Here is a 25,382-nt window from a genome sequence, read left to right as displayed (position 1 = left end):
GCTCTGGCTCGAAGCTGGCTTTTCAAGCAAGCAAGCCAACCTAATAGCTCTGAAAGGTCAAACTCCAAGAGCTTCAAAGCCTGCTGTGTCCAAACTCAAACTGGGTGGGAGTTTGAAAACCTGTGCCTAAGTTTCTGTTGCTGCCCAAAATGTTTTGGATAACACAAGAATTCCTGGGCACCTCTCATCCTGTGAATTTGTGTCTTCCTATTTACTTTCTTTTGCCCTGTTCCACACTTACCTATTGGGATCAATCATGACTACAGGAATTCAGAACTTTGCTGCAGACTCACTAGGCTGAAACAGCTCTTTAAATTCAGGAATAAAACAAACCAAACCCAAAAACACACCAAAAAAAAAACCCTTCAAGTGTTCTTAAACTGTTAATCCAGGGTGTCAGGACAAAGTGGAGACAAATTAGTAGCTCACTGAGATGTGAAGGGTTTTGCTCTCCATACTTCATTCTTCCCTTCTCTCACCTCCATCCACAGACATTATCCACTCCATTCCTTTTATCACCACATGAGAATAATCACAAGGAAAAAAATTGCCTAAACTATTAATGCATGCAGAAACTTTATTACTTTCATGCCATTTCAGTGAGCTGAAGTGGTTTCTCCTTTGAACCACTGAACCCTGGTACACAGGGAGGAGTGGGAGCCCACACTGCACACGGGGAGTGCAGCAGGGAAAAGGTGCCCTGTCCATGCAGTGATGGTGAGCTGACCTTTTAGCTCAAGATGTACAGTAAACCAGGGTATCACATCACCTGCATTTATGGGAAAATGTGTCAAGTGCCAATATCTGTGAATTGTTCATTTACAGCAAATGCTGGCTGTGGGTGGATGTATGGGGTGGGTGGCAGTTTTCTCTGTATAGGTGTCCCCCTTGTTTCTGTGAAATGTTTTCAATATTCTGCGTTGCTAATCAATATAAGTCCATGATTTTTCAAAAGGTAATACATCAAGGGATGGCACAACTTAAATATGGTAGAAGATTTTAAGGTGATTCTTTTTTTATAGAAAATCATGGAGAAAAATATGCCGTACTTACGAATATGGTAGCCTTTAACTGTACAAGCCAGGCTAAATGCCTGAATCACCCAGCAGCTCTTCTGAATTAATGATTCAATGTAGCCACATGCCCCTATCTGCAAGTAAAAGACAGTTTTTTATAACAAGACATAGCAGTAATAAGGATAAGAAAAATTACATCTTTTTACATTACATGAGAAATAATACAGCCAAGGGCAGTTGAATTATTCTCATTACTAAAAGAGCTTGGAAAAAAGAGTGGCTTTACCAGTGACACACAAACTAGTCTTAGACAGAATTTGATTTTTTGATTATTAGTGAGACAGGAGGTATGTGGGGCTTGTTTGAGTTTTTGCACAGAAAGGGACACATCTGGCATACAATGCAATGTGACAACTAAGCAACTTTTATAAATCACTGACTTATTCTTGCAAACATACATGGACAATTTAAAGACACATGTAGATCCACTGAATTCCCAAGCATAAAATGAAGCACATATGTAAGCATTCAGAACATTTGCAAATTCAAACCACCCATAAATCAATTTTATTTCAGTGTAGTGACTTAAATAAATGTAAAAAGAAAAATGTCTGTTCTTTGCAGTCCAGCACTAAAACTGTTCAAAGCTAAAAAGCAACTGCCAGGAATAAATCTAAATTTATCTTTCAAAAAGATTGAAATTACTGGCTTGTCTTAATCACCTGTCAGTACCACTGCAAGAATAAATATAAAAGAGTTAATTAATCCAAGAAAAATCTTTCATATTTTGCAGAAGAATTTGGCATTTAATTATCAAATACATCTGTTTCCACCTGAACTTCACACTGGTTCTAAAGGAAACAGGAATGGAGTTTGTAACTTTGTACTCAACTTCACTAATTACATCACATCACACAACTGCATCTCATACTAGTTTGAAAATTCTTTATTTAAATAAATTGTCCAATTAAATGTGCACTACTTATCAACAGTACGACTAATTTGCACTTCTTACTCATTTTTCACTCCACTTTTCATGAGACTTCTAAGGAGAGACTTCATTAGGCAAAGAAACCAGAACCTGGCCCTTAGAAAGTAGCCAGTGAGCTTTTACAAAGCCTGACTGAGCACAAGGGTGCACATTTCCCTATGATGGATATGCACTGCCATTCCCTAGCAGTGCTGAACTGAAATGGAGACTGCTTTGGGCTTGCAGAAGGCTGTGGTCCCAAAAAAGGACTTTTAATGACTGCTCAGCGCACTGTGCACACTGCCAATGAAACAGAAGTGCTGAAGGCAGAGGAAAGGCATCGGCTCCCTACCGACAGGATGTTCTTCATGGTGATCACGAAGACATTGTAGGCAATCAGCCAGTCCCAGTAACGCAGAATGCTCCTGATGGGCTTCAGCAACAGGTCTCCACCAAAGAGAAGGAAATAGAAACAGGCCACCAAGTAGCCCATACAGAATATGCTGATCCTTGTGGTTCCCGTGATGAAGATTATGGTAAGCACAAACCAGAAGAGGTAACTAAATATTATCACCTTATACATGTCTAAGTAGGACCTAGAAGTAAAATAAGGAGAAAAAGTTACCATTTTTTTTCTGAGGGCAATGCTATCTTTCCTCTTTCTGCACCACTGGCTGACACTTGTGCCATGGTCTTCTGGGCATTCTCACACTTCAATATTTGTGCAGGCACTGACCACTAACACCACAGTCAGGGGGGTTGGTTCATGCACAGGTCTGCCTGGGTCACACATTTCACTCCAGCTCCTCCCTGTGCATGAGCACCTTGCTACACCTGGTCAGGGTGCTGTGCTGTGCTTGCTGCAGGATCAAGCCTTGCACCATGGAAGGGAGGACATCCCGTTCTCACCAAAATTCATGGGAGAGGGATATTATCTGCAATGCCATATATGAGATCTAAAGGCTGTCTGAGGTTATCTTTCAAGAAGTCTGAGAAATAGTATAGCAAATCTATTTTAAAAAGCCAATTATAGTACACCCCTGCAAACAATTCCATATTTATTGATGACTCCTAGGGAATTCAGCCTGGTCAAAAGACTAGTTTTCATAAAAAGCTGCTAAATATATTTCTCTAACAGAGATCAACTGCAAAAGTTTTGAGGGGGAAAAAAGTTTCTACAGAACAGAAATGTGATAGAATTTACTGAAACATTTACCCGGAAGCTCTGAGAGAGAGCTATCTGAAATCAGCCTGGCCCACAGTGGGAAAGAGAGAGAAACAATTTGGTGTTTTCAGATTCCTTAAAATGTTGACTTAATATTGACTCAGTGAGCTTTCAAACAAGAATGTCTGCCAAAGGCAATACCAAATACTACATATAGCTAAACACTGCAAAACCAACTAATTCTTAATTTCTTCCCATTTATAATGTTTTGATTCCAAATCTAACTGTGTTTTCAGAGTCTGTTCACCCAGGCTGCATAACTACATTTGTCAGGAAACCAGGCAGGGAGACAGAGCTACAGGAGTGAACATACACCTGAGCCAAACCATGTAAGGAGCAAATGAACTAAATGCAGTGTATGAAGCCACATAAAAAGGCTCCTGCTGCTTGATGTTCTCAGGCTCAGAACTTTCTAGGAGTATGTATTTATAGTCTTACATTTATAGGCTTGTATTACACATTTTACCAGAGAGGCATTTAATGAAAGGTAAAATGAAAGCTCCTTTATGTTTATTTCCCGCAAATATTTAAGAAATTTGTCATCTACTGCCCATGAAATCTAAAAATATCACGACTTTGGAGATGTTACTGGGTTCTGGGTGATAAAACATTAACAAAGAATCAATATGTGCTGGGACAATAAAGAAGACATCAGTCAAAGAGGTCTTCATTAACTTGATGTGCATTAGAAATGGTGCTCTCATTGTTTATCCAGAAAATAATATTCTGTTTGATATTCCTTTAATAATAATTATTGGTGTGTGGGATGACTAGGAAGAGATCACTTTCCTGACACTGCTCTATTTCAAAAGGCTTGTCCTTTGCTACCAACAAAATGCATCAGCATATTTTGAGAAAAGCCCAAAATGGAATCAAATTGATCCAAAACACAGCAATGTCTTAATACTCATCAATAAAAATGACCTCTGACTCTTTGAGACAAACGTGACTGTCTCAATCCAAACTTCCCAACATATACATGTGGCATTTGCTTGGGTCATAATCAGCAGCAGGTATCACTTAGAGTAAAACTTCTGTAAATTAGAGAGAATATGAAAAGGAAGACAATAATCTAACTACATTTTCACTATAATGGTAGCCATTTGCTACATTTTAGCAGTCATCTAAAATATTAAATATACCTTTTCTTCTTATATCCAAAATATGCATTAAATATAATAGCCTTGGGCATCTCTAAACCAACCAAACAACAAGACTGCATGTAATGGAAGAATTCTTAGAAGGGAGGAGGCACTACAATGGTGTCAAGTGACAAATGATACAGTCCTTAAAGATGGAAAGCAATCTGACTTTTATAACTTATATTTGCTTGTGCAGTCACAAGCAAATGCAACAATAAAAATGGCTCCCAAGAATTAATCTTGGAGTGGACATCTCACAGATGGTGTTCAAACAAGTCAGCCAAAGCACACCTAAACAATGAAGACCACCAACCATCCAAGGTACTTCTGTGCTATCCCAAGAGGGTGGCCACATTGAACACAATGGAGAGAACCACTCAAGTTGTTTCAGGTAGAAAATCATGTTTCTTTCAGTTACAATATACAAAATCTTGTCTGTTACAGCATAGGGTCAGGCATACCCCTAATTTTCACTAATTGGTATGGATAGGTTAAGGGCTGTAAAAGCAGGAACAAAGACATGTCTTGGTGGGGAGATCTCTACATGTTACCTCTTAAATCATTTGACATGTTCTCATACATAAATCTTTAAATTCTGTCTCAAAGCCCAGAACATTAGGAAGCGAGGAGTTTCGGATCCTTGCTCTGGGATCATAATGCAACAGTGGGAGGCTGAAGGACAAAGACCCCCCAACAGTTAAAAAGACCCTACACAAATCCTTGAGGACAGTTGAGGTGCTCACCCTCTGTTTAAAAGCTTTTACACAGACAGAAGAAAATGCTAAATCTTCAATAGCATATACTGTGATTTTATGCTTTCACTGCAGACCACATAGATTGTTAGTTTAATGTCATGTAAATCTTCCAAACTCTCATTTTCTAAGTGTTCTTTAAATCTCCCTTCATTCACCAAGAGCAAAAGGCCACCCTCAGGATGTGATATCTAACAACACACCTTAGAAATCTGCACAGCTGGTTCCCAAGGGGACAGTCCCACCCCTGGTCATCCCTTCAGCTCTGCATTTCAGCCTCTTTTTTGTCTTTGGCTCTTCAAAATGGTTTCAAGAAAAGAATTTGCAAAAGCTTATTTACTTTGAGGGAGGATGGAAGGAATGGATACTTTTCTGCCCAATTAGCCTCCGAGCTCACTCAGTGCTGGTGTGATGAATGCAGAAAGGTGGGAGGGTGCAGTGGCAGGCTAAGAACACAGAGACACATCTGAGTAAGATTAGCCACTACACCAGTGCACCAAAAGCATCCAACTATGGCTTTGACTACAGCATGACAGCCTCTGAATGAGAAATTACACAGAAGAAACCTGAAAGATTAATGAGAAATAAAACCCACTGATTTTCCAACCATGTCATTAGTAGAACCCACTAATACTCTGGATAACATTTTGGAAAAAATTACCGTATCAATTTGCTCAAAACCAAGGAGGACAAAGTCTGAAGTTCATTCCACACATCCATCAAAGCTATTTTAACTTCAGATGGCTCTCTATATCAAATTATCTGCTTTTATTTTCTAAAGTTTTATTGGTCTTACCATGATTGTTTCAATATTTTATTTCCACAGGAATTAATTTTTAACTGTAATATAATGCAGCCTGTTGCAGAGAGATTGCTCTAGGTGTAGTTGTTTTCCTGGCATGCTACATGATGTGTTTGGCTATAACCAGCCTAGTGTCTAGACCTCTGCCTGCAGGCACCAAGAGGTGCTGATGCTGCAGCCAATAAACCCTTTCAGGAAAGGTATTTGTCCTCAGCCAAATGTCCTGCCTTGAAATTTAGGGGAAAAACACACTTCTGCTTACACACTGGTGAAAGTCTTTTTTGGTGATGGATGCAGCTCAAGGATTCTTCATGTTGGAGGAGCTGCTGTTGTGTAGTTTCACTGTTTTTCCCTAGTAGCCCCCTGCTTTGAGCATGATACCCACTTTCATATAATTCCAAGCCTCCTCCAGTAGCCTTCCTCTGATGACATACTGTCCCTACACATATGTGTTCAATAAGCTTCACCTACTCCCAAATTTCTTCTTTCTTCCATATCTCCTGTTCCTCACACTCTTAGCAGCCTGTGTGACCCTACATCAGAGCTTGTTTCCCCTCCTAATCTCAACATTGCTAATGTTCCCAACCCAGCTTCCATCATCAAACCCTCCCCCTGGAGCTCTATTTCAGCTTTCAGAAGGGAGTTTTGTTGATTTTCCCTCTGCCAATAGCAGCATCTAATCTTCTGAGAATTACTTCCCTTATTTCAATGGACTTAAAATCTAGTGTTGTGGATCCCATAGGTCTTTGTTCCTATTACTTTTGTTAAACCCTCTCAAGGAACTGATATTCTTTTACGATTACTTTCTTACCAATGAAGTCCTTCCTTCATGCTTGTATCCACCTTAAAAATACCCAAATTCACAACTGTGTTATTTGTTGAAGCTCATTTTTTTAGCAACAGAATGTTTATCTGCTTTAAATATGACAGGAAGCCTGTAATGTTCATTTGCAAGTCCTATCTCACTAACCTAAGTTGGAACACAGCTCCAAAACTGGCATTACAGCTGCCTTTCTGACACTTTACCTGACTCCCCTCATGATGGTTCCCAGAGTACAGGTATTAAAGAAGACAGTTTAATGACTGTTTCTGCTTCTAAGTGGAAAAAAGCAGATTACAATCCCAAGCTTTTTTCCCCCTTGAAAATGTCTAAGAGAATGTCTGAAAACTGCTTGGGAACTGAAATGAGAATTTTCCAGCATTAGAGACTGTGGGAAAGGATTATCCTCAGTGAGGTTGCTTTAAATCCTGTGTCATTCTAAAAGTTCCTATTTCTATTCTTTGTTCTTATTTCTGTTTCAAAGTCCTTTGGATGTGCACTCCTTTGGGGTCAAGCACATATCCCCTGGGAAATCTGGGGGTGGAAAGACAGGAAAATTTCAGGAAATCTCTTACTTAGACTATTTATCAATGTTGAACTCAAGTATTTCTCCAGAGAGAAGAAAATGAAGCATTTTGGAAATATGTTCCTCTTTTGCCATTGTTTATGTTGCAGCTAAAAGCTTTTTATCCATGTCTACTAGAACAGTGACCAAGTAGTATCTTCTCAAGCAAAGTGACACTTCAGAAAGGGTGCCTTGGTCTGCAGCTGCCATTCTTTTACATAGCAGTAAATACACATCAGGCTTCTCAGAAAACACAAGAATACCAAGCATAACTTTTGAAATTTTTTTTTTCTTCTGCTTCTTAATTTATTCATAACCAGGTTGTCTTCTCTTACTGTTTGGCTCTTTCCGACTGACTTTTGGAGAAATGCCATTATTAATTTCACTTGCTTGGATAAGGTTTGAAGCAAGTTCTTGTCCATACTACTAAATGTTTAGACCGTTCTCAAACTTCTCTTGAAAAGCATAAGAAACGTTTTTAGACAAAGCCCTTTCAGTTCCAAATTGTCTTGGATGGAGGCCATATACACACATTTACTTCTGAGGTAGATCTTCAGTGGATTACCCAGAGCTTGAGAGTCCTTCTTTTAAAGATTTATAACTCCTAATAAAATATTCAGTCACCTTAAGGTACTGTCATCTATCGGCCTATCTACTGGTGCTTCTTTGAAGCAAATTAAGCACTTAGGATTGCATATATGCAGTACAAACTCTCAAAAATAATGTAATCTAAAGCCTGGGATAATCTATATTGTAGTGAAAGCACTGAAAGAGACACTTAAGAGCTCAAAAAGAAAGGTAAGATACCTTGAGGAACACAAGAACTATTATGCAGTTCCCACTAAAAGAAGGTCTGTTTATACTTAGGGACATCATCCTACATGTTCCCATTACACATTCATGCAATGGGAACATTCATGCAGCTAACACTACAAAAAAACCCCACAAAGACAAAAAAGAGAAGTTATAGCTTAAAATGCGGTGGAAGGAAGACCTGTAAAACTACAGATGAGTGAGCCTTCCCTTTGTGTTTGGGAATATCACGGAGTAGGTCTTCATGGAAGCAATGTTAAGGCATATGCAAGACAAGAAGGTGATCCTAGCATGGCTTTACTAAAGGAAAGTTGTACCTGTCCACTCTGGTGGCTTTTTTATGATGGAATGACTGCAACACTCTATAAGGTCAACAGATAGAGAAATGTAATCTACCTGGACTTTTGTTAAACCTTCAAGATGGTTCTACACAACATCCTTGACTTTCTAGACTGCAGTGATATGGATTTGACAAATGGACTATTCAATGGATAGAGAACTGGCTGAATGGATGCAGCAAGAGAGTTGGGGACAATGGCTCTATGTCCAGGTGGAGGCAGGTAACAAGTGGTGTCTCTCAGGACTCTGTCCTGGGACAGGTGCTCCTCAATATCTTCCTCAGTGCCACAGAGAGTGGGAATAAGTGCACCCTCAGCAGGTTTGCAGATGGCACCAAGTTGAATGATTCAGTTGGCACAACAGAAGAATGGGATGCCATCCAGAGGGATCTGGAAAAGTTTGAGAAGTGGGCCCATATGAACCTCATAAAGTTGAACAAGTCCAAGTGCAATGTCCTGCATCTGAGACAGGGAAATCCCACATATGAGCACAGACTGGGAGAGAAATCCATTGACAGCAGCTGTGATGAGAAGGACTTGGGGGTTCTCATGGATGAAAAGCTGGACATGAGCTGACAATTTGCACTCACATCCCAGAAAGCCAGCTGCATCCTGGGTTACCTCAAAAGAGGTCAAGGGAGGTGATTCTCCCACTCTACTTTGCCCTTGTGAGATACCATCTGGAGTATTGTGTTCAGGTCTGGGGTCCTCAGTCTGTTAGAGTGAGCCCAGAGGAGGTCCAAGAACCTGGCCAGAGCACCTCTTCTATAAGGAAAGGCTGAGAGAGTTGGGGTTGTTCAGCCTGGAGAAGAGAAATCTCTGGTGAGACCACATTACGTTCTTCTAGTAATTAAAGGTGTCCTATAAAAAAAGGAGAGAAGTGTTTACACAGGGATACAGGGATAAGACAAGGGGAAGGGTTTTAAGCTAGAAGAGGAGAGATTTAGATTAGGTATTAGGAAGAAATTCTTTACTCAGAGTGTAATGAGGCACTGGAACAGGTCACCTGGAGTTGTGGATGCCCAACCTGGTCTAGTGGAAGATGGTACTACTCTTGCTAGCAAGGTTGGAATTAGATGATCTTCCTTTGAAATGGAAGGTCCCTTCTATTTCAATGCAAACCAGTCTATGAGTCCATGAGTCCCTGCCCAAATATCTACAAGAAAAGATATTATGAACAGGAATATCTTTTGTTCCTGAATGTGTTAACTTAATGGGCTTTCTAGTAATTAATGATTCATTTTTCAAACAAAAATATCCCTGTTCTTTTCTCTTTCTCTGCCTTGTTTTCCTTCTTCTCCTTATTCACACAACATAAAACTGTCACATGAAATGGTTTCACAGATTTTTGACATTTAGGTGGAACAAATATAAAGTGATCACAGTTTATTTGTACAGCTCACCTCCACTAATGGGCTTTTTGATTTTCTGGAGCTTTTTGTACTCTCAATCAGTAACATTACCTACTTCCTAATACATGCAGCAAACTCCCAATTAAATGGTTCCATTTTGTTAATCACCTCTCCACACGTCTCCTTGGTCAGCACACACCCAGCAGTGTGTCTGAGTGGATGTCCTGCCAAGCTTCAAGTTGATGCATCCCATGCACATGAACCAAACCACAGAAATTAACCCAAAGGATTGTGGAGAGGCAGAAGGCCAGTTCAGCTTGAACTTTGCTTTCCTGACTCTGATTAGCACCCAAAATCTTCAAATATCCTCTGTGTTTCAAATTTTCATGTTTGTCCATTTGGGTATATCTTATACGGATGTTTAGAATTACCTATCAGATTCCAGAAAACATTGAAAAGATCCCAAAAGAAGCTGTTTAAAAAACAGCAGTTTTCTTGTCTTTTTCTCTTCTAAAGACAGCTTTAGAACACATTCCCATCAGTAACAAGTTTTTTGGAGGAAAATTCAATCTTTCTGTCAGAAACCAGTGATGGTTTTTACCAGTGACTAAACATACCAGTGTGCCCAATGCAACTGCTGCGTCATCCTTTGCTAAGATGGACACAACTGCAGTGGCAAGAGAAAAACTCAGGCAATCTCCACTACGTTTCCTCTCAACCAAGCCCTGTTTGTTAGCTATCTTTTAGAAAGCATTCTCATTTGATGAAGCTTTTTGAAGAAAGAATAATATTTCTCCCTTCCTGCTTATGTTACTGAATCTAGAGCACTGGGTCCACTGTGTAGACTGGAAATTCTCAAGGGGGAGAACTGCTCAACCTTTGCCCAGTAGCTACTATAAATCTCTGGACAAATGAGTCAATTGAATGTTTCAATGTAACAGAAATAGCAGGATCATCCTAAAGATCCTGGGTAGGACTTCCAGTGATACCACTTGATTGGTAAAAGAAATAAGTCTGTCATAAAAAGAAGGATTCTTACAGACATTAGTTCTAGACATTTTTGTATTCCTGTCATACTCAGACATCTGTTGCTAACATGCATTCACAGATCAAGTCTGACAGAACACCACAGCTAAGAAATCTTACTCTTCCCATTTATTCTTGTGAGACTGCATTAACTTTCAGAGACAACTTCAAATAAGAGCATGTCCAGCAAAATTTAGAAGAGCTGAGCTAATCTGTGTTTTCTGAAATGAGCACACAATGGAACAGTTCCATTGTTTGAAGGCTGTTCAGAACAGATTGCCTCAAGCTCTGTCCCTTTATGTGTTATTCACCTTCTTAAACAGCCTTGTATGCAATGCTCAGGAACAGGAGGACATGTCAGTTGTCCTTCCAAGGCACTTCTATTGTTCTTATGCCTAGATGAAATAGCACAAAGGTCATTCTCTTAGAGTATTATTTTGATTGTGCTTAGACAACAACTCCACAGGACACAACTGATGACTTTTTGGCATTAAACACATACATGGGAAACTGCAGACTACAATGGATTCTTGCTAACATGTCTTTGGGGAAAAACAGCAGAGCACTTAAGTCCACCATAAATGCTGCCCTACTGGGCATTCATGGAGGGAAACTCAGATTTGAGTACCAAGATTTTTCCTGGAGTTGGAAATAGAGAGGGTTAGATTAATCTAACAGTCAAGCTACTCTTTTTTCTCAAACATTCTAAATCCACATGTGCACAGATAATATGCAGGAACTTGTGATCTAAAGGTGAATGTTTTGCAATATATTGGTTATCCAAGACAGTGGTGGGACATGATGATGTTAAAGATCTTTTCCAAACTAAACAAGTCTATGATTCTGTGAATGCAGGCTTTCAGGCAAATTTATCGCTGAACTTCTCTGGAGAGCACTTAAAACAATAATCAGTTTTAGGAAGATGTGTTTGCATCCACACTGTTCTAAACCAGATGCTGAATACACAGAAATTTACTATCTGCTCTCTCAAACAGAGGTATGTTAGATGGGAACATACATGGATACAAATTCCAAGGAAAATTGGAAGCTATGAGAATGACTTTTAGCCTAGTGAACTTTGTGAAAATGAAGCACTGTATTTTCCAAGTGTTTAAGATTCAGTTTTTACCGGCAGTGGATGAAGTCAGGAACAGGATTATGCTGGCTAAAAGATGCTGCATCAAGGTTCATGCAAATTTCCACATTGTCTCCAGCCATGATTCGAACTGCAGCTTTATTTTCATCCTCAAATGTCTGCCTTTGCAAGGATGCACACAGAAGCAGCATGAAGTCATCTAGGAGAAAGTAGTGATTGCAAGGAAAAATTCAGTCACCAGCATAGGTGTAAGGAGAGTTGTGGTGTATCCTAATGTAGTTACCAGACTGTTTTCCCACACTTTGAACCTCCAAGACTGAGTGGTTTTCAATGCAATCAACTCTGAATTGAAATGTATTAATGCCTTTAGGTTTTTTTACCTGTCATTGTCTATGACTTTTATGGAGAAATAAATGGAAAAAGGGGAAATATTAATACATTTTTACAGTGAATTATTTAAAAAGGGATACAGGAAAAGCAGATGCAAAAATTACTAACTCTAATTTTTTCTAGTACATTCAAAGCCATGCTTAGTATTCAATCACCCAAAAAATCTGTCGTCTTGCTGCTGAAGTGTAAATGAAAGGCTGGCTTCATATTCCACTGTACAGATGATTTAAGCAAAGGATATATAAACACTTTATAACAATGTGCTAAAATACTTACACACAAGGAAGACAGGGTTTGGTCTCACAATGAAGTCTGGAAAGTATAACCACTTTATGATGTTGGAGTTGAAGTTGGCATTGCCACTTCTCCATGGATAGTCTGTGTGGCAGGAGCATGCAAAAATTCAATCAGTACTTCATAACAATTACTTAATCCTTTTCTTCAGAACACTTGCCAATTTTCCAGCATTTTTTCTATAAAAGCAACAAGCAGTAATTTTACATAAAGGGTGTCCTTACCTTTACAAGGAGCAGGTGGGATGCCAATGCAAAGGAAGTATTGGAATGTAATGATGCATGTTAGAAAACAGCAATATTTTGGCCAGATCTCTGCAATAGCTTTTCTCCTACGTCGATACAATACAGCAATCAGCCAGAAAGCATGAATCATTGCATAAAAATCCATCCTTTGACCAATTACATTCACTGATAGAAGAAAACAGGTCTGGAAACAAAGTAAAGAAACATAAACAACTTTTACAACCTCATGACTAGTCAATACAGCAATAATAAATTATTGTGGATCCTGACAGAATCCCTGAATGTGCCTGTGTCTGACTGCAGGAACCCTGTCCAAAACAATATGCTCCAACAGCAATTTCCACCACTCCACCCAAACACCCAGATTTTTTTATACACTTCTGTCTAGAGCAGGTGTGATAACTAAAGATACCAGAAGGAAAGAGCCTTGTCACAATAGCTAGTATGTGAAATGTTTAATTGTTGCCAAGCAAAGAACACATTGCACAGACACATATTTTTATAGGATGTATAGATGTGGAAGAGGAACTATTAAGATTGGTACAATTTAAACGTGTCCTCATGTAGGAAATGGACAAGGCATTTGGACCATACAGGTTCTATCAGTGATAGACAAATTCAATTTCTGCAAGAAAGCTTTAGTTTTCCATTATTCTAAAGGCTCTGCATTTCAGCATTTCTGCTCTCTGGCTTCACTGAAAGCAGTCCCTTCATTCAGTTCCATGAAACATGTTTTGAAACTTTGTGAAAACTTCATTTATTCAGCGCACTATGCTATTTTGGCTTTCTCTCTCCCCAGATTAGAATGATTTAAAATTATTTCCCAAAGGAAATAACTTGCTGGGCTTTTAAAATTTTTATTCATTCTTAATCCTCAGATGGCTGTGAACAGTTTACTCCATTGATCATAGTGGGAGTAATGTTTAACAGATAGGTCAAGAGCATCATTATGATTAAATTTAGGATGCATTACTCTGGGAGTTGCCTCCTTCACATAGGCATAGAAAATTGTGAACAATCATTATTTATGAAAAGATTTTTTGAAAGTACATTTCATGTGCACATGAACAAACAGACAAGGTAAGGAAACAGAGATGACTAACATGAATGATGACTAATAAGCCTCTAGATGTCAAACACAACCCAAGCTACTATTCAAGAATACCACATTCAAAAGGTTTGGAATGTTAGTCTAAAGAAAAGTAACGCATATTTACCTCCAAACCAAACTTGTAGAAGAAGTAGTTTATGAAATACTTGACACAGTTTACAAGTCCATCATCCAGATGTGCTCTTGTAATATCATGGAAAATGGTTTTAGTCACAGGTGCGGTGAGGTTATTTCGACATCTGTAGTATTCTTGGTGACGGTAGATTGTAACTTCAAAGGCCAGAATAGCCAGCATCAGTAAATTATTCTATGGGAGACACAATGAGGAGAATATTTAAAAAAAGTCAAAGCCACAAGAAGCAATAAAATTTTCTGGTAAGTATAAACCCATTAATACTCTAATTGATGTTATCACTGAGGACTTCTGCACTCCAAAATGCACTGGCACCTATTCCCAGCTACTATGATTGAAACAAATTAAGGTTTCTTGGATTTTGAAGAATCATACAGACATCCAGAAGACACATATAAAGACATTAATTAAAAAATACTACAGTAAAAACTAGTTGTGGAAATGAAGGGAAGGAAAACGCTATCAATGTGCCCTCTCATATTTCAGAGATTTTCTTAAGGTATTAGGTTTTGTTTTGCAGGAGATAGAAGACGCAAACATACACAAATATAATCTGCAGAGGTTTAGCTGTCAAGCACTAACTTTCCAAAACAAGGATTTTGGGTAGAGCAAATTTAACCTAGGCACTCTTTCACATGAACAGTCTATCTGTCAGTCTTCTCTTAGGCACAGCCCTTCTGTCCCATAGCCAGACTGACTAGGACACAGTCAAGGGTGGCTATGAATGATTTTTTATTTATCTCAGGAGGGAGATATGTCCTATGCTCAGTAGAAGAGAGGTACTAAATAACTGCAAAATCTGTTAAAAACACCAGCTCAGAGAAAGTTCCTCAAGGAAGTCATAACTGAAGCAGAAGTGGCAAACTCTAGATCTCTGTTCTTTGAGAAATATTTGGGACAAGAAACTCCTGAAACAAGTGCCACTGGGATTTTTATATTTTCTCTCAACCTTAAAATGTGTATATAAAATGTCAGAGATTCTTTAAATTAATAACAGGTATGTTTTTCCCCAGGACTTGGCACATTTTCACTGTAAGTAAAGTTTTTGAATCAAGACAGGAATAATAAAACATTGCTCACAGGCATCAAACAAAATCAAGAAGAAAAACAAAAGACATCCATTTACTAGTGTTTGAATGAATGATTCTCTTAACTCATTATATGTTCTAAACTGTGGCTAAGGAATAAGCACTTAGAAAAATTAACTTCTAGCACACACTGTCATTCAGGGCAATTAACCCAATTAGACCCACCAGTCCTTTGGCACCTGAAAGCCACGTATCTCTTCATTACTTAGAGTTCTTAAATATCACATTTCTTAAAAAGCTTTTAAAGGATGGTAGAGTCCAAAAGTGATAATTCTACATGAAAGAATAACTTAATTGGTACTGAATCCCTTCTGGAAATGTTCTGTATAACAGACGTGGTTTTCTGTTGCCTCTTTCCCTGTGTACTTCCCTATTATCAATGATTTGCACTACATTTTTTTTTGTGTGTGACAGATTATTTATTTCAAAGACAATGCTACTTTCATCACAAATAAGAAGATTTCTGAAAACAGACAACAAAGAAGTTACCCTTAAGTACACAAGAAGGGGACTAGACTTTCTCAATCCAACCCACTCCGAAGGATCAACTGGCCCACTGTAGAGCACTGAGGTTTTCAATTCTTCTAAATTGACTTTAGTTTCATTCTCTCCTGGCTAAAAAGAAAATGCAACAGTTATAAAACATTACTTTAGGAGTGCTTGGGAAGGGTATGATAATCAACAATAATACATCAGATGAACTGTTATTTTTGTAGTTGATATGCTTCCTTTTGCTCTCCTTCACTGAAGTAGACAGCAGTCAAACCTTTTTAATATGCATTTGTACTCACCAATGTACAGTTTCTGGAAAAGTCCTTGGGATCAATAGATGTGAGCTGATACAACATCTTGCAGACAATAATTACACATGTCCAAACAGTGCAGATACTTGATGCCAATGGGCGAAACTGAGCATATGGCAAAGCAAGAGCCCAGGCAATTAAAAACACAAAGTTAAGCAGAGACACCTGAAAGCACAAAAACAGTACAGAAATTACATGGAGTAACAAAAGAACTGAGAAAGTTTTACCTTTTCCACAGCAGGTAAAAAAAATATATTCAAAACAAAGGGTCATGCAGAAACTTTGAGGAAAACACTGAAAAAATAAATTACAACAATACCCACAGTAACACAGACACAAAGTAGCAGAGTGAAGAAGGAAGAACTTTACAATTGGTTTAGGAAGATATTTACCACCTACATAATATTAATACTATTAGAGCCACAAAACTCCAATCTTCCTTATCAACAGATGTGAAATATAATGAACCACATGCAGCTTCTGCTGCTTTAATACTCATGAAACAAAGAAGAGATGGCACAGATCCACATGATGAGAGACCTTTATCCTCTTGACTTCTCCCCCACAAAAAAAAGAAGATAAAAGTGATATCTTTTTGTTTTTAGTGAATTCTGTCTTACTACCCTGTTTATGAAACGGCTATGTCACATACAGAACTCACACTGCCCACACCAAAAGCACAGCTGAAAGTGTTGCTCCCTTTTTCTTCAGGCATAGTTCCACATTCTTGTTTCTTAAGCACCAGATCAAGTTTAAGCAATTTTTCCACCTTTACCTTCCCAGTCCTTTTCTATGCCTTCCATCTTTGGATGGTACACACAGACAGTTTGAGCAGGAGAGAGGGTATGTCTCTTAAATCCAAAGAATTGGACTACTAAAATTTTAATGCCTGGAGAAAAGTTATTACCTGGAAAAAAGGGAGCTGAGACTCTTGAAACAGAGAGAATGTGGAAGATGTCAATGCAGGTTCCCAGCAGGTGAACAAACCCAGCTGGATCCCACAATTTCAGTGAGGTGACAGGAGGAAGCCTCTCCCTACACCTGGCTGTGCAACCCCATGGCAGATGCTAACATGATGTGTAGGAGTTTTACAGTGGGTGTTTACTTGCCTCTTTCACTGTGACCCAGATGATGTAAGAGGAAACAATTTTGATGATGTGCAGCTCCAACAGCCACCACACAAAGACTTGCATCTTGTGAAAATACTCCAGGAATTTCAAAAACAGCACTGTAAGGCGGTCGATCACCAGATGCCACTTGTTCCTCAAGTCTGCAGGGATGTTCAAGCAGAACCATTGTAAGGACAAAACCAGAAGGTCTCTGTGAAATGGAACACTCCACTAGACAACAATGATCTTTCTGCTTCTCTTCTAAGCCTTAGAGTAAGATAAGATGGAGGATAAAGGCACAGCTCAGTTGTCAACTAACTAAAAGTGGGGTTGAAGCCCACTTAGCTGGGGTGCTTTCCCTTCTGACCCACATTCCCTGGAAGGATTCCGCACTTCAAAAGCAGCAGTGGTGGCCTCCCTTGCCAATTTTGCTTTCATTCCTCTCATCAGAGCTCTTTTTGGACTCTTGTCCTCCAGTATTTTTGGACCTAAGCTTAGAGATCTCACTCAGGAACTAATTCCAGCCCTGGTCTTTTTCCAGCTCAGAAAAATAAAAAGTTTTTTGATACTTGGAAGCTATGGATCCAGCCTATTTTCAGAAAGCACAGACTACTACTACTACTACTACTTCTTCGAAAGCTTTTCAGCCAGACTGGAAGAAATCCATGCACACTAGGACTTGGATTCCTGTCACAAGGGTTGAGACAATTTAATATAGACATTTCCAGATGCCAGAATTATCTAAACTGCCTTGAAAACAGCACAGCCTTTTAGAGTGTGACCTGTGCCTTCACAGGACATCTAAATCAAGAAAGGCAAACTGTAGCCCAGTCAAATATTTCCCTCTGTTGAAAAAGCTTTATCAAGTGGAGATCATGAAGTTGGGTGAAAGTATCCTTTCACAGGGGTGTTTGGCTAAAAAAGCCAGCCTCCCAAATAGTACTCCAGTGAGCAAACTTGTGGCATCACCTGTTACATGTGAGTCTACAATACATTTGCTGAACAGTGCTCTCTAAGTGACCACTTTGCTTGTGGGCTGGCTGAAAAACTGTTTCATCTGGCTGACACATATTAGTATAGAGTTTTCACACTGTATTCAGGGTTTCAAAAGCATTTTGGAGATTAGGAGGGATTTTGCATGCTGTGAGAACATTCTTTATATCAGAGATGGAAACATTTGCAAGTGATACCAAAGCACATCATTGTCTAAGCTGGTAAAAATGTAAAGGAGTTACCACCTTCTTTATGAAATTATTTCAAATTATCACTTTATTTTATATGTAAAGAACACCAAGTTGGTTACTCATGCATATTTGTGTGGAGAACACATGCACATTTGTGTGAAAAAGCAGACTTCTGGAATACCTCACAACTAAATTCCATTTTTTCCCTTTGTGTTTTTTCTCCAAACACAACTTAGAAAATCCTAATAAAAATGCTGAGTGATGGGAATTCTGTAAGCACGTAATTAAACTTGAGAAATTAATTAAGTTACAGAGCTCTAATCCTACGTGTGTTTTTATAAGCACAATAAGAGTTTTTAAGAGAAGTCTTTACAGAGTTAGACATTCTCACTCATTCTTTCATTGCATTTGTTTTCATTTGCAGTGTTGCATCGTGCAAGATGTATCCAGACAGTGCCAGTTAAGTGGAGCAGGCAGATAAGGAGCTCTGTCTAGCATGGCCAGGCAACACACACACAGGGAATAAAATACAGGCCTGACTGCATCCACTGAAAGATTGTACAACACTCTGTAGTGAAGTCTGAAGCACACATGAACGTGTTTAACGTCAAAGCTCCAGCCACATGGCTGTGTAAAAATGGTATAACCCCAGTAGAAATAAATGCCATGTGCAGCTTAAAGATGGATCCCCTTGTGCTATTCTAAGCAACACCAGCTGCAGCTCCCCATTTCCCTGCTTGCATGAGTCCCTGCACAGAGTAACGTCCCCCAGCTGGTCTCTTTCCCAAAGCCCTTCCAACAAGCTGGGATGGCTGGAGTGCAGCAGGCCCCCTCACCCCTCACAGGCAGTATGAAGGCTGGCTAATAAAGGTTTCCACAGCCCATGACCACCTCTGTGATGACAGCTGTTCCAGCCAAGAAAGGTAAGTTGTTTCAGCTGAGGTTCAGGCACTGGAATGGGCTGTCCAGGGAAGTGGTGGAGTCACCATCCCTGGAGGCATTTAAAAGATGTATAGGTGTGGCATTTAGGAACATGGTTTAGTGGTAGATATGGCAGTGCTGGGTTAATGATTGGACTCAATGATCTTAAGAATGATTCCCTGATTCCCTAGGGCTGCTAAGCCTGATGCGCTGCCATTTTGCCTTCACAAAGATCCTCTCCCTATTTAGCTGTCACTGTCCTGTGATTATTATCATGAGTAACTAAATTTGTAGTAAGGCCCTTTCCAAAGAATACATCTTCCTTGAGTGTTAAATGCTCTTTCCTAGTTTCACTTTTGGCTCATATTATAAACTGAGTTATGGCAATAATCAATTTTAGAAGGTCATATTAACAATATCAAGGATGATATTATAATCCCTACCCATGTCTGCCCTTAAGCTTTTTTTATGTTCATCTGGCATCAATTACATATTCCATATTCAGAAATGAAAAATACGACACTAATGTGCACATAAATAATGAAGCAAAACCATTGGGACTTCTGGGGAGAGGTGCCTTGAAAGCATGCAGTATCAGGTATTAAATATGTATGTGTATTGTTTTCTTTGTTGTAAGGAGATTTCACTCTAAAGAAGTACTTGGGATTTGGGGTAGCCTTCAAATAATCTAACCCAGACCACCCAGAAGAAATGGCCACTGGATTTCTGTTGGTTTCTTCTTCTCAGCATCCTACAGTACACTTTTTCCCAAGAAGAACTTGTAGCCTGTTGAATATTTGACAAGTAGCCATCTGCTCAGTTCAGGCTCTTTGACAGAGGCTGCATGTGAAACTAGAAGGAAAACCTGGTGATTGAAGTTAACAGGGAAGACCAATAACAAACCACCTATTGACACTATTAATTAAGACTGAGGAAAGAAAAATTTGCAGCTGTAGAGCTCACCTGTAGTTTCTTCTTCCTCTGATTCATTGTCTTCATTGTCATCATCATCATCATCTTCTTTATCCTCATCATCCTTCTCTTCTTCTTTTCCTTTTTTGACCCTCCCTTTCCCTCCCTCCCCCTCTGGCTCTTCCATTCTTTTCTCACCAGCCTCTTCCAGCATTTTATCCTCTTCCTTTTCTCTGCTGGCTGTTAGATTCATCATAGTTATGTCAGGCAGGCTTCCATCTTGGTGCACCAGTCTGTAGGTAAAGAGTAGCATGTCAGCAAACTGAGTAGTAATGACATTGTAGTCTTTTTCAAACTGTTTGATTAGAAAAGAATTAACTGTTCATGGAAAATGCCTTAGAAGTAGAACAGTTAATGATTCTGGTACTCTCTCCAAACACACACTGAAAATTGGGTCGTTGGAATGTATTAGTAACTACTTCTCACTCAGATACTAATGGTTAGTTAGTAATGAGTGGTATTGGCACTTAAACTTGACATTTTCCCCACTGGAGAAAATGGTCAGAGTTTAAGATGTAGAAGCATGAAATGACATTAAGAGGAAACATTTCATGACTTCACTGGGGACTTACTCATTTTGGTGGTTTGGTATTTTTTTCTTGAGGCTGCTCAAAGTAATTGGAACAGAAAGAAAAAGGGAGATGAGAACAGAGGGGTTACAGAAGAAGGTCATTGACAAATACGTCATGCTACATCACAAGTCATAAAGCATTCTCCTACTCCATCTGCAGAAGCCTTCTGATGCCAAGAGCATGCCATCATGACATTCACGGGGTGCTTCTATAAGGAAACGTGGATTTGCAGCACAGATGGAAAGGGGGCAACCTATTCACACCAGTGCTAAATGTGGTCAGTGCTGTACCATGCTCTGAGTAATGCAGCTGAACCATCACAAGTATCTGACCTATCACTGTAAAATGCATTTCCATCTTCCTCCAATTAAAAGATTCACCTAGAAAGCCAAGGAATTTGCAATTTTTCTCCCAGCTACCATTTTGGGAACAAACAAAAGCAAGAATTCCATGGCTGCACCTTCAGAAGATTTTTATAATATCTGTCTTTGATAGTGCCATTGATTCTCTCTTTGCAACATCACACAGAGAATTTTTATTTAATTTTTAATAGTCTCCATCTAAATCCATCAGTAAGCTTCACACTACCAAAACTGGGATACAACCGATTTAACACAGAAACAATATTTCTCTAGTGCCATGATGCCTTTTTTCCCCCTGAGATTATTCAGTATATATATTTTCTTTACTATAGAAGATAAATATTTTTTTATGGTTTTCTTTTTTCTCCCAAAACTGTGCTGTTGGGACTCACCTCCCAAAGTTGCAGAAACCCGTTTCCCTTTGAATACGACTCCTTGCAATGAAGTCTCCCTTTGGCAAGTGTATGATTAGGTCATTAAATGTTTGGTTATGCTATTGAAATTACTACACTCAGCATTCTTTCAAGCACCTGTAAGGCTGTTCTAAAATGCCATAGTACCACCTCAGAGATTTATTTTTCTTGATGTGAAATTCTGGCCTATAACCATTTAGACAGGAAATTCTGCCAATTTTAGGGTTTTTAAAGAAACTAAAAATATTTTTTTCCTGATCATTAAAAATTAAGAGAATAGACTAGGTAGTTAATGAGAAATTCAAACAAGCAGAATTATTTTTCAATCATTTGGGAGCTGCAGTTTCTTCAAGAAGGAATCTTTGGAGTCTCAAATGCAGGAAAAACTACAGAAATCTGACTAAAGAATCGTGAAGTAGAAATATCATGCCAATTGTCAAAAAGCAGAAAAGCTGGTTTAAAATTAGAAGTTTAACAGGACATTCAAACACCAAAAAATATCAAGTAATAAAGTTTAATCAAATTTTAGCCACATCCATTTCTAAAATTCCTTATCATGGGTTGGGCAATTAACCTGAGTGTCTAATAACCTGAAAAAATCTTATATTCAAGAATTTATTCAATAGCTTTGGCTACTGAAAACAGAATCATAAAATAGTTTAGGTGGGAAGGGACCTTAAAGCATCCACTACCATGGGCAGACCAGCAGACCAGGTTGCTCAGAGTCTGATCCAACCTGGCCTTGAACGCTGCCAGGACTGGGGCATCCACAACCTCCCTGTTCCAGTGTCTCTCCACTCAACAGTAAAGAATTTCTTCCTAATATCTAACTTAAATTTCTCCTCTTTCTATTTGTACCCATTACTCCTTCTCCTGTCAGTGCAATTCCTGATGCAAAGTCCCTCTCCAGATTCCCTGTAGGCCCTCTTCAGATACTGGAAAGCTGCTGTGAGGTCTCCAAGCAATTTCTCCTTCATAAGGCTGAACAGCCCCAACTTTCTCAGCCTGTCTTCATAAGGGAGGTGCTCCAGTCCTCTTACCAACTTTGTGCCTCTAATCTGGACTTGCTTCAACAGTTCCAGGCCTTCTTATGTTGGAGACCTCAGAGCTGGATGCAGCACTCCAGATGAGGTCTCACCAGAGCAGAGTAGAGGGGCAGAATCACTTCCTTTGACCTGCTCACCATGCTCCTTTGGATGCAGCCCAGGAATCCATTGGCTTTCTGGGCTTTGAGTGCATGCTGGCTGAGTTTTCCATCAACCATCACACCCAGGTCCTTCTCCTCAGGGCTACTCTCTGTCCTTCTCTGCCCAACCCATCGGTGTGTCTGGGATTGCCACGACCCAGGTGGAGGACCCTGCACTTTGCTTTGCTGTACCTCATGAGATTTGCATGGGTCCACCTCCTGAGTGTGTCAATGTCCCTCTGGATGCCATCCCTTCCCTCCAGTGTGACACAGCACACAGCCTGGTGTCCTCAGCAGACATGCTGAGGGTGCCCTTGATCCCACTGTCCATGTCACCAACAAAAATGTTGAACGGTCTCAGCCCCAGTACCAGTGTTGAGAGACACTACTCATCACTGGTCTCATAAACAATGAGCCGTTGACCAATTCTGTGTGGCCATCCAGCCAGTTCTTTATTCACCAAGGGGTCCATCCATGAAAACCACATCTCTCCAAATTGGAGACAAGGATATCATATGGGATAGTGTCAAACCCTTTGCATGAATTCAGGCAGACAATGTCAGTTGCTCTGCCCCACCCTTATCATAGAAGGACACCAAATTTGTTAGGTATGATTTGCCCTTCGTAAAGCCATTTACCAATCATCACTTTTGGGACTCTTTGATTATTTTCATATCTAAATCACAGATCAGCTAGCATAGACACTAGAAGGATATTCAAATCTCTATAAAGTTACTAAACATCAAGGTTCCCTAAAATGACATAACTAACTTATATTTACCTAAAACTCTAATAAAATACCAATAGGAGGGTCATGTATAAAGAAGAGAGGATGAATTTTCAGTTCAGTTCAAATGCTATAGAGATCCCTGGTTACTATAAAACATCAGTGCTTATTTAAAAGGCAGTGCACCATGAAATGAAAGTAACCATACAATCAGACAGGTTTTGTATATATGCAATTGCATTGATTTTTATGAGATATTTTCTCAAGTGACTTTTATAATGAAAAAACTCCATTCACACTGATGTAAATCAAAGACTTAATGACTTACCTCAGTGTAAATTGGACAGAAACACAGTAACTCTATAGGATTTGGTATGAGTGGACTAATCTTTCTCTTATTCATAATTCTCATTCACGTTCTGGATATCCAGGAGGCAAATGGGGTTATAAAGATCAGTACATATGATATATATACCTGATAAAGCCTCAGTATGGGTTTGGTTTCAAGTAGGTTTATTTTTATTGGCATCAGTAGGCTTGAGCATTGGATCATGCGCTTAGGAGATCCAAGGATATATAAAATGCCCTGCCCACTGGAAAATCAGTCTATTTGGAATCTTTCTTCCAAAACTTCCTTATGTACTGCCAGAATTGCTTTTCCAATTTCTTTTTTTCCTTTTTTTTCACTACAAGATCACATTATATTGTAACCAACAACATTGAGTTATTAAGATATAAAAACTTCATGAGTTTAGAATTTTTAAGACAAGCTACCCATACATCTTCACAGCTATGAAGAGATATGATTTCATTGTTGGAAGCCACATACCAGTGGGAAATTACCCCAAATAACATAAAGGCATTGTGTCTGATACTAAGGGAGAGAAATAACTAAATAATAATGCAGGCAACAAGCCTTGAAGGTACAGCCACTACTGCTTTTAGCTGAGAGCATTTCTTACTCTCAGGTTCATTAAATAGGATATCAACAATGAGAACTATACCAAGAGATCTAGTTTTTGGCAACAAAGCAATTTCTGTGGCACTGAAATCAGGCATGTGCCACAGGTCCTTGCTGGATTCCTAGTACTTTCACCTAATTGCAATTTACTGGAGCAGAAGATTAATTAATTGAATGCATTATTAAGCAGCTTTTGTCTTTGATAATTTTTTGCTGTTTATGAATAGCTTGAAACTTTCTGGCTAAAAGAAGTTCTCAAGTATCTTTCATGCAAAGCCTTAAGAACAGAAAGCTTTCTGCTCTGCAGAACGCTAGTGACCCATGTCCCAAATATTTGGTCTCCAAGACTCAAACTGAGCACAGAGTGCCACACCTCCACTGGCAGGACCTTGAGTGCCTTTCCAGGGCTTTAAGGGGATATGCTGCTTGAATCCAAGCCCTGTTGGGGTATTTGGACAGGTGAGGAATCCTTGGTGCAGAGGTCCCTCTCCTTTCACTGGGTGCAGTGTCCATGCCGAGGCCTCCACCGCTGGGTTGTGGCTGCATCGCAGTGCTGTCTGTGCCTGCTCCCACACCTCCCTGACCCTGAGCCTGACATGCAGACCGACACTCTGCCTTTACTACACACCTGGCTTGTCTCCATGCACTCACTGGGCCTCACCAGGCTGTGGCTGACCCTCTTACCAATTCCAGATCTGATCCTCACCCTCAATTGTTGGTTCATGACTGCCCATGGGTGAGAGCCCAGCCTTGCCTGCTGGCCATGCCCCTTGGCAACCAGCTTGCCTGCCTTAGCCAAGGTGCTTGCCCTCACCACTCCCTTAAACACAGACTTCTGTAGACCAGAATTCCAGCTCTGGTGAACTTTTAGGAACAGTGACTCAAACCGTGTGATGACATTTGAAGAAGGAGCATGAACATGACTCATAAATTGACTTCTTGTTAGAGCAGGTAGTCACAAATATCTAAAATATCTAAACAATGCATCTTCTTG

The 25,382-nt window shown here is 39.5% G+C and overlaps 1 protein-coding gene across 1 annotated transcript in view; it reads right to left on the bottom strand.

Moving 5' to 3' along the window:
* Window positions 1-25,382, bottom strand: part of PIEZO2 (piezo type mechanosensitive ion channel component 2) — a 286,729-nt gene that overhangs the window by 50,671 nt on the left and 210,676 nt on the right. The window contains exons 19-29 of the mRNA XM_071456986.1: window positions 20,740-20,772; window positions 20,159-20,400; window positions 17,091-17,251; window positions 15,970-16,146; window positions 15,668-15,793; window positions 14,064-14,264; window positions 12,826-13,030; window positions 12,584-12,685; window positions 11,951-12,116; window positions 2,339-2,582; window positions 1,054-1,150 (exon numbers count right to left, since the gene is read on the bottom strand). Of these exons, the coding sequence (XP_071313087.1) occupies window positions 1,054-1,150; window positions 2,339-2,582; window positions 11,951-12,116; window positions 12,584-12,685; window positions 12,826-13,030; window positions 14,064-14,264; window positions 15,668-15,793; window positions 15,970-16,146; window positions 17,091-17,251; window positions 20,159-20,400; window positions 20,740-20,772 (1,754 nt within the window). The remainder of the gene's footprint in view (window positions 1-1,053; window positions 1,151-2,338; window positions 2,583-11,950; window positions 12,117-12,583; window positions 12,686-12,825; window positions 13,031-14,063; window positions 14,265-15,667; window positions 15,794-15,969; window positions 16,147-17,090; window positions 17,252-20,158; window positions 20,401-20,739; window positions 20,773-25,382) is intronic.

The sequence above is a fragment of the Agelaius tricolor genome, unplaced genomic scaffold, assembly GCF_023055355.1.
Source record: "Agelaius tricolor isolate 1412-34295 unplaced genomic scaffold, bAgeTri1.0.p SCAF_2, whole genome shotgun sequence".
In the NCBI taxonomy this organism is placed as follows: Eukaryota; Metazoa; Chordata; class Aves; order Passeriformes; family Icteridae; genus Agelaius; species Agelaius tricolor.
The sequence above is the reverse complement of the archived record's forward strand: the minus strand, read 5'-3'. Positions and strand labels throughout refer to the sequence as shown.